The 10305-nt window shown below is 39.9% G+C and overlaps 1 protein-coding gene across 1 annotated transcript; it reads right to left on the reverse strand.

The window, feature by feature from the left end:
• Positions 1–639: 639 nt before the first annotated feature.
• Positions 640–1812, reverse strand: LOC115628001. The gene is made up of 4 exons (XM_030523907.1): positions 1612–1812; positions 1383–1541; positions 944–1096; positions 640–877 (listed from the first exon to the last, which is right to left on the reverse strand). The coding sequence occupies exons 1-4, from the start codon at positions 1774–1776 to the stop codon at positions 773–775; spliced, it is 582 nt and encodes a 193-aa protein (XP_030379767.1). The 5' UTR covers positions 1777–1812; the 3' UTR covers positions 640–772.
• Positions 1813–10305: the final 8493 nt, after the last annotated feature.

The raw sequence follows: 10305 nt of genomic DNA on the forward strand, positions 1-10305 counted from the left end.
AGGGGGGAGGGAGGGGTGTAGGGGTGCGGTCGGTGGATGGGTGTGAGTGTAGGTGTAGTTGGTCGCTTCCTTGCCCCAAGTCTATGCCAAAAAGCTGAGCTGTCTTTGTATTTTCACTTTGCTTTTCAAATTGTTTGCAACTTTACTTCGATTTCATGCCACACACACACACATATATATTATATATATATATATATATATATATAAGTACGAGGGCATGCTGTGTGCGAATATTTTTCCAAGTTATTTTAGTTGAAAACAATTTTTATATTTCTTTACAACTTTTTCTCAAGCTCAAGCCCTTTGCCTTGCCTTGCTCTGCAGATTGTCGCTGCTGTCTGCTTTTGGCATTGTTGCTTGTGTTGTTGCTGTTGTTGTTCTGCTGTTTCAAGGATTGTCGAATTGTATGTATATTTTTGTATGAATGTTCGTATTTGTGCAGCCGACGCTTTTTAGTTAAAAGTTTATCAATAAAATTATGACAGAAAACTTTTTAATTTGACGCATAATAGTCGGCGGAACATTCCAAATGCGTTGCGGGACATTTGTGGCACGTCCAAAATACATCAGCCAATACAATACATAAGTATATAAGTAAACAAACAAAAAATATTAAGAGGAGAACAATAAATACACACGAAAATATAAAACAATAACCAGGAATTAAACCACTTCAAGTAGTCATCAACTAAGCAATAATTGTTAAAACAGGCACATTGCTGACACATCACAGAAACAACTATCGGAGGCACTTTCTGGTCGCTGCCCGAACTCAGCCCTTCAGGCTTTTGATTTTGTTCTTCTTCTCCACGGCCAAGCTGTTCGCAAATTGTTTGTCCGCCTCTGCCTTGTACTCCTTCAAATTATAGTGTGTTGCCTGCGAAATAGATAGATAGGAAGGATGCCTTTCATGCACCAGATAAAAGCGATGGTATTAACTTACATTCAGTGCCTCACGGAACTCTGTTTGAGTCAAGCGCTGAATACCACGAAAGTTGCGCCCCAGGATTCGGCCCAGCTCGTAGCGTGAGATTTTATAGGCCTCTGTGGTTGTGGTGGGGTCCTCACTGCTGTCGCCATCCTCGCTACTCAATGCCTGGATGGGATGGGCGAAATGTCGCAGAAAAAAAATGTCAGCGAGTTAATCTAAGAAATACAATTGCCCTCCATTTCAATTATTAACCCCGAAACTTGTGATCTTCTCTATAGGTGTCCAAATTATCAAATTATAATTCAATGCCTCATCAAACATGTTCCTAAAATTACATATATCCCTAAAAATTATATCTCAAAACTGTACACGTCGATTAAGAGCGCACACTAAATTCTAAATAATTGCATATTTACGTTTATTGAAATGTAAGACGCATCTAACATTATACTCCCGATACAATTACATTAATTAGCCCATCTGATGCACTCACCAAACGTTCTGTTGTACTCCGCGGTCGATTCGTGGGCTTAGCGGGCGCAGGATCGCTGAATTGCTCATTGACAGTGTTGTAAATGTCGTTGAGAGTGTTGCGTGTGTCCGTATATTGCTGTGAGGAATCGAAGAACAGTGCTCCAAAATCATAATGCATACACGTTTCTCACATCCCCACTACTCACATCGACAATCAGATTCTTGGTGATGAACATTTTCTGAAAGAAGTCCCAAAATATACCGCGCTTTGTGCGTATCCTGGGAACACTGGACAGATCCGAGCCAGTGCTCTGTGAACTCAGCTGGGCATCTGTTCCGATTTCCAGCATAAGAAAGCTGCCTAGCAGCATTAGAGGAAGCAATAATTGCCATTTGGTTGAGCTTCTCCTCAGCATTCTAAGCTGAAAATAGGAATTTGATTTAAGCCCCAATGTTCGTGTTCGTGTCATCCACTCCAATCATTCTTATTAATATGATGTTTAAAATTGAAAAAGTAGGGAATCCGCAATTGTGTGTGTGTGTGTGTGTGTGTGCGCGCGTATGTGTGTGTGTGTGTGCGTATGTGTGTGTGTGTGTAGACAGCATTATGTAATTAATGCATCGATCAAATGCATACAAGTGAAAGTTGCCCAGAAGTGAAGAGAAGCGGCAGCAGCTAGGGAAGGAAATGGCGAATTGGCTTCTGTTCGCGAACTCGCGACGTCGTAAATAAATCATAAACAGCGACAGTGGCAGCAACAAATGCATATAAAAACAACAACAACAACAGCGAGCACGTCCATGACAACCAAGCAACAATAACAATAGCAACAACAACTGGTTGCAAGGACAACACGCAATGGCATGTAGCTTAAGCGTCCACCTCCCCAACACCATTCCAAGTCAGCTTACCTGTTCCTACAACACTCCGTCCCTATTAGTTTGTTTGCTTTTTTTGGCCTTCTGTTTTTTTGTTTGTTGTTATTGTTGTTGTGTTTGTAATGCGCATAATTAGCAAATTACAAAAGTATCTTAATGCATTTTTAGAATTTTATTGCATTTTGACCAACGTCGGTCCAGAAAAACAAAGAAGAATGCATTAAAATGCAAATTTATTTATTTGGTTTGGTTATTGTTGGCAGGATCCTGTCGCCCTTTCGCATTGTAACATGAATTTAGGCAATTAAAGTTGAACAACAAAGTCAATTGGCAGTTAATAGAAATCAATTGCCAGCCAAATATCATCACCAATAATACTATACAAGTATACCCATACATACAATATGTATTATTGACATTATTTCGATGCCAATGCAAAGCCGCAACATTTGTGGAAAATGGGCAACAATGATGGGCAAAGGTGGAAAAATAAATTATTTAAAAGGGGAGGCAGCAATGCAAGTGTGTGTGTGTGTGTGGAATATAATTCAAATAAAATGGCTTCTATGTCCACTGTTTCTTTTCTTAGGCAAATGTCTTGTCTAAGCTTCTTCTCTCTGTTAAGTTTTTCTTTTTTTATCGGTAGATCTATTGACGCCTCTGACCACACATGGCTGGCAAAGAATATTCCCCCACCGGGTCGGAGGCGTTAATTATATATTATTGTAATTTGATTAGATTTCTCCTTCTTAGGCTTTTCTTTTTATAATTTTGATGTACTATTTCCTATGTCGACAGTCAAAGTTTGTTGACATAAATAAATAAATAAATAAAAACAAGAAAGGAATGCTAAAGTCGAGCAGGCTCAACTCTTAAATAACCTGTACCATCCCACCAAAAAAAATGTATTCTAAAAATTTAATTAATTAATTAAATTAAATATAAAATATTCCATACGTGCATGCATACATTTACATTCACATCAGAATCGGGTCTATTCAACCTATTAGAACCTATCTAATCAACGTATAGAAATGTATTATATTTCTGTTTTTAAATCGTTATATTAAGATAAGATAAGATAAAATAAGAGTACGGCACCACTACTGGTGCCAAACAAAAAAATGCATGCTTCTGCTTTTAAATCGTAATACAAATCCAAAGGTTTTGGGTACAGTTTTAAAAACCCGCTAGTGGTGCCGAACCAAGAGAAACTAAATATACTTCGTGAATCAAATGACTTTGTTAGTAGTTAAAAGATATTGAGAGCAAGAGGAAATAATGTTCTTTCCCTGATATTGTTAGTCAGAAGACAAATTCTTGGGACATGTTCTTGGTATGTAATATCTTAAATGAATGATCGCCTCTCGCCAAATTTTACTAAATACATGCCTTCAACGTCGTCATTTAATAACCACCGAAACACATCCATCCACACTATCTGGACAACACCAACAGTAACCCCCCCAGGACGCCTCTCCCCGACGGCGACCGGTGGCAGCCCCACCACTGGGATAAGTCGTATCTGGCCAATCACCAGTTCGATTGGCAATTCACTGTGTTTATTCGCACACGTGCGGTTGTGCGAATCGGCAGGACGATCGTGGTCCTGAGAGTTAATTTAAAGAGTTTAATTTAAAGGACGCTAGTTGTCCCAGTGGGCCGGTTTGATATTTGGGTGGACACTCGTGGTCCGTTTAATTAAAGGCACTTGTGGCCCTGCTGCTTCAGTGGACCCTTGTGATCCAGCAGGTGCGAGCAACACCGGTTGTCCTGGTTGCGCTTGAGTGAAACGACGCAGGACGTTTGCAGTGACCAAGCATATCGGATGGCAATCCTTGAGAGCATGTAGTTCAACGAGGTACTCGGCGAGATAAAGATCAGTGGTTCCCGTATTGACCCAAAGTAGCAAGCCGTTCGTTGATAATTTCCATACTGATTTTATTCTTACAAATCATGGCTTATACTTGTATAGCCATGCTTAAAACTACCTTATGACTATTTACATTTACCATTTCCATGTGTTGTCGGTTTCACAATAATGATGCGCAAGCATATATTATGAGGTGTCAGCTTAATTTGGCTTATAGATTTATACATATGTGCAATGCACGGAACTATGACCTGTATCTGATTGATGGTATTATGCTGGGGTAGCAGAATAATGTGTGTCTTATTCTTGTTTATTATTATTGCTTATGTGGGCTTATGTGCAGAGTATGGTGCCAATATTATCTATGCTAAAACAATATGGGTGTATAGGTTTATGTGTACTTATATGTATGTGATCTTGTGTATCATACAATGTTTATTATTGATAACGATAACCAATATATATGATATAGCTTAAAATAGGAATATAAGGTAAAATGATGATGGCGAATATTAGCATATGCAGCTAAGGCATTCTGGTTCGACGGCTGACTTCTCTGACGGCTTCTCTCTGCTTCTTCTTCTGACAGCTGACTTCTGCTTCTTTCTTTACGGCTGCCGACTGTGTTTGTAGTGCGGCTGACAACTTACTACTGACAACTAAGTACACTTCTACTGACTGCTTAAAACCAAAATGAGTACCGAGTTCTGATGGCGATGCTGCTTCTAGGTGTTCCACCGTTCTCACTATCCTGCCTTCCCATCTTACATGTATGTTATGTGTTGCCAAGCTATTTTATTGAATGTCTGTTTGCGTCGCGTTGATGAGACGTCATATATGTACTCATTCGAACGTGAGAACTCTAAAAGGAATCATCCAGGCTAGCACAATTTGAAGGAGAAATGGACCTGGCGACGGACCACCATTCAGGAATTATCCCACGAGAACATCACATGGGACACAGCTAGCCAGAAATAGAGTTAGATGGAAAGTACTTGCAGAAGCCCTAAGCTCCCAAGTGGAGTAAATAGGAATAATAACAACAAAAAATATCTTAAATGAAGGGAAGAGGAAAGGGTCTTGGTGCCCAACACACATTTCGACACTACTTATTATTACTGGAATTAATTTTCTCTTTTAAACTGAACAACATTTGTAATTTTTAAGTAGGAGCTATGTGATTTTACCAATTGTTGGGGGCAATTGAATGAATGAATTCATGAATGTATACTTGCTCATAAATGCACATACATACTTAAATACTTGTATATGTGGATTGGAGTCTCCAACTGCAAGGCTCTCGTGTGGGTGCAGACAGACAAATGCTTTTGACTATGTGTGTGAGTGACGCTTTGTGTGGAACATATACCAGTACGTGTATACAAATACAACTATAAATATACATAGTATGTGTGTAGACACAGGCATTTGAATGTATGTGTGAGCGTTAGCCAACAAATCGCTGAGCCAGATTAAACAAAGTGCATTGCAACAAGCCAATATGTAGCAAATACTACGCCAAACTGGGGCTATCGGTCAGTTCCTACCATAAATTAAACATTTGAATAGTTTGAGATGAGAGAGTGTTGGTGAGAAACCGGATAACAGAAAATGCAGATCAAGAGAAACCACGAAAACCGAAGCTCAAAACAATTGTAGTGTACATGGAAATAAAGCAAATCAGTGTGCAATGAATGATGATAAAACAAGAATGAAAAGATAGAGTCGTGCGGCCCAATTCTTAAAACCATTCAACCATTAATTTAAATTATTTCCATTAAGCTTTTTGATCATGTAGTCTACCGATGTTGACAAAACTTCAGATCATGAAGAGATATTATAAAAAGTTCATAAGGGCGGAAAAATCTCTGTATGCAAAGGGATTAATATACAGTGGTCTGTCGTGTTATTTACATATGTACGTTTAACATGGGAGTTGTCTAAAACTTCTCCTCAAACTTCTTAAACATGTCCTGCTAATGGGAATATAGTTTGTATACCAAATTTGATCATTCAGCTTTCCTCGATTGTCGCCTTCTTGCTAGTCTCATCAGAGCACTATGATACTGTATAGAGGCTATATACACTACTATGAATAGTACTATCTTATCGCTACTTGTGCTCCATTTCAGCTTTGCTTGGCAAACTGTTCAGCCTCATCTCGTGTTGGGCGGCAGGGTGGCCGGCAGGCGCCGTTGAAATACGCGTACGCACACATAGTTGTACTTGCGTACCTTTATGCTGTGCTGCGGTTGCGGTCGGACCGCACACAAATACAACATAACCATTTGGTACATGTGCTAACAAAACTGTTAATCAAAATTGATAAGGTGCGCTTAAAGGGCTCAACGGGACCGTGCTGCGGGTGGTTTATATGTAGCTGACCCTGCCCCGACCCGCATAAGGCAAATAGCCACATGGCGGCAATAGGCACAGGATAGAATGACTGGCAGACTGACAATCTGACAATCTGGCAGTCTGGCAGTCTGACTGACGGACACCATTAGCTGTCTAAGCTGCGCTGGCAGCAGCATCGGCATCGTGTTCCCCACATTGCGCATACGCCACGTGTACGCCAATGTTCCCTTGCAGTTTTCAGCTGAGCTCACGAGTGTGGGACTGTGGGTGTGTGCTTTTGTTTTTGACACACTAATTTGCCGTATGCATGTACTCGTATGCATGTGATTAATTAGTTTAGTATGTTCAATTAATTAAGTCAATTTGTGCATAAAAACGAGTTCGCATGAATGTATATGTACACGCACATATACTTATACTGTATGTGTGCACGTTTTTATGTGTTCGAGTGACCACTGGCCGGTGAAGAAGTCATCATCGGTATACGAGTATATTGCAAATATTGTTGTTTTTGTTTTTGTAGCTGCTGTTGCTGCTGCAACAACAACTGTTTCCCTAGCGAGGCACGCTTGTGTGCCTTTCAATCAATATTTATATAATGTTTGATATGCCAGGCAACAAATGCGAACCAAGAGCTACAATTTGGCATGCATCTGTATATACATATATACATATATATATATATATATATATATTCATAAAGTATGTGGGTGTGTGTATGTGAGTGAGTGTGTGTAGAGCTCATTCAGCTATGCATTGCATGCACAATGCACAATTTCAAATCAAAACTTTTTAAAATTACGCCACAAACACAACAGCAACTAACAGCGCTTAGATACACAGTACAGTGAGATAGTTGGACAATGTTATAGATAGAAAGCTTACAAGTAGACTACTTTGTCTGGGTTTCTTTATCTCTACCGATCTAATTCTCTCATCGAAAGTCATTTATTTACTCGTGTATGTGGCACGAGTAGAAGGATACTTTATAGGAAAAATAATCGATTTTATCCTCGTTTTATACTAGTCTTGTAAAAAATCAATTACTCAGCTTAGAAGAATATTGCGAGTGAATGCATGTTGAAAAGAATCATAGCAGAGCAGAACCCATATTTCATTTACTTAACCCGACTGTTTATTCACAGAAAGGCAACTCATTAACATTAACTAATATAGTTATTTTAAGCTCAATATATTAACTGTTTCCCCCTTGTGTACGAGTAAAATTAAATCAATTTTGTATAGTATTTGGTAAATTGATTGATTTTAAGATCCTTTGTACGTTTGTGGTCAAATTTAAAGAGAAAGAAATACCAAAGTCTTAATTGTTTCCCTTATCTTCAGATAAGTATTAGCTATGTTCGCTTTAAACGATTTTCTTTTAGAGATCCAACAACTGTCAGCTTCCATAAGCTAATTTTCTGTCTTGATTTTTTTTTATTCTACCTACTCATAGTGTCAAAATATCACATTGTGCGTGTCCGCTGAGTTGTTTGGTCCGACGGTTGGTCGAACGGTTGCCTCTGAGGTACCTAGCAGTGTGCACGTCTACGAATGATATGCATGTTACACACACACACACACACACACACACACACACACACACACAGACATATGCTCTGCTATTTCATAGCCGAAAATGCAGGACGCAATAGTTACTGCAAGAATAGGGATATTACTAGGACGTGAGCAGGGAGGTGGTCTGGCTGGCTGGCTGGCTGATGGAGAGAAGGAAGCACACTGGCAATCCTTCAGACAATCGTTGATGCTTTAATGCTACTCAAGTGCTCAACTGTTTGCTAGACAAGCGCAGCGGCAGCTGCAAAAACAACAGCAACAACAACACAGACAACTAATACAGCAAATTCAAAAGCAAACCAAGCAAACGAAAAAACTACTTCAAGTGAAAACTTTTGCTTTTTCGGGCATCATCATAAAAGGGAAAAGCCAAAAGTAATGCCATCAAAATGGATTGCATATATACAAATAGTGTGTGTGTGTGTGTGTGTTAGTATATGTGAAATGTATTTGTATAATAAAAAAATGAAATGGAACAGAAGGCGTACGTTTCAGCTGGAGATAGCGTCCAACAAATAAGAACTTCATCAAATGATTGCTTAATTGCAAAAATTTAAAATATACTACTTTAGGGCGCGAATATTAAAAAAAAATTTATGACTACTTAAGGTGAGCGAAATAATTAATAATTATTAAAAGTTTCAAAATCGAATTAGAAATGTAGGAATGGCATTTGTTTTAAAAACGAAACACTTTGTTTCCAATAGTAACAAATAATTTTGTCCGCGAAATACATGACAGAAATAAGTTGAGTCCCTGCTGGCTGCTCTTTAATGAAAGCTTTTGAGTATGATTAAGCATTAGGCATGATGTCTTCAATTCCCCATTTCCCCGATGTCGCCCATCCCACAATTACAAACGAAACGAAAATATATGCAGCTCTGATTGCTCGGAAAGCTTTCATATTCGGTTATAATACTTTAAGCACAAACTCCTGATAATTCTCAATTAGACTCCCACTGCAACACAATAATATTTGTTAAATGTCAGCTGCATTCAGGGTATCGTACAGTCGGACACTTCTGGAATAATTTTCATTTTGATTTGTAGTTGAAACTGGTAGTCTTGTCGATATGGCTTGTGAAAATGTGATGGTTAGCCAAACCAACATCAAAGTATTTAGCGATTGAAACTCACAAATTATTTAAACAACTCATCTGTAGTGTGCACGTGTGTGCGTGTGTGCGTGTGTATGTTCTTGTGTGTGTAATATGTATGTGTGCGCGCTATCTAAAAATGTTTATGCAAAAGGCGGCGTCTGTTGCAGGTCCCACGCTATGGACACAGACGATGTCGCAAGTTTCGTTCGCTTATGAGTCGCTCGAATCGAACTTTTCAGTGCCGACACACACATACATCCTGCTAGTATTTGTGCGGGTGTGTGTGTATGTGTGTGGGTGTGTGCATGCTGGTGGAAACCGCAAGTCAAGTTGGCCAGCCAGCATTATCACTAGCGGTTTATTTGAGCGTGAGCGGAAGCGACGTCCCCTGCGTCCAGTTTCCAACTTTGTCGTCATCTTGCGCGTTGTCCTCATTATCAACGTCTTCATTGCCTCCACCAAACCCTACAGATACACTGGCTAGAGTTGTTGTTGTCGTTGTTGCTGTCGTTGTTGCTGTTGTTGCTGTGCAACTTGAGCATTTTAATTATGCCCTAATGGCGCATAATAGCTGCACCCATTCACATGCCAGGCAGCCCATGCTCGCTGACTTTTCATTACGCCATTTGCCTTGATAACTTTGCCATCGTCTTGCGCATCCAGTGGGCTGTCTGCCTCTCATCCTCTCATCCCCTCATCCCATCATCTCTGACGTCACTACTCCTTAGCGGTGTCTTTGCATTTGCCGCCGTTTAACAAACGCCAAAACTTTGGCTATTTTTCGACTCGCTGTTCCCATCTCCATCCCCACCCCCCATGCCGGTTTCCACCGTATTTGTCTGTTTGTCCATCTGTCTATTCATGGCTGCAGGTAAATATTGGGCAGACAGGCAGGCAGGAAGGCAGGCAGGCAAGCAGGGAAGCAGGCCCGCAGGCTCGCAGCTGTGCAATCCTTTCTTCATTATACGATTTCGTTGCTTTCTTACGCCCTCTCCTTCCTATCCCCTTCCGACCCCTTCCGTCCCCATCCATTGCATTCTATTTGATTTTGTTCTCGCATTTTTTGTTGGTCTACATTTCCGCTCACTTTTGTGCTTAGTTTTTGGCAATTT

Source organism: Scaptodrosophila lebanonensis, unplaced genomic scaffold, assembly GCF_003285725.1.
Source record: "Scaptodrosophila lebanonensis strain 11010-0011.00,11010-0021.00 unplaced genomic scaffold, SlebRS2 tig00000098-arrow-pilon, whole genome shotgun sequence".
In the NCBI taxonomy this organism is placed as follows: domain Eukaryota; kingdom Metazoa; phylum Arthropoda; class Insecta; order Diptera; family Drosophilidae; genus Scaptodrosophila; species Scaptodrosophila lebanonensis.

What these genes read in the sequence shown, in the direction of transcription:
- LOC115628001 (XM_030523907.1), bottom strand. Translation starts at nt 1,776, where the DNA reads ATGCTGCTAGGCAGCTTTCTTATGCTGGAAATCGGAACAGATGCCCAG. An exon ending in TTAATGTAATTGTATCGGGA is followed by an intron (nt 1,097 to 1,382) that starts GTATAATGTTAG and finishes CATCCCATCCAG; the next exon opens with GCATTGAGTAGCGAGGATGG. An exon ending in AGTTCCGTGAGGCACTGAAT is followed by an intron (nt 878 to 943) that starts GTAAGTTAATAC and finishes TCTATTTCGCAG; the next exon opens with GCAACACACTATAATTTGAA.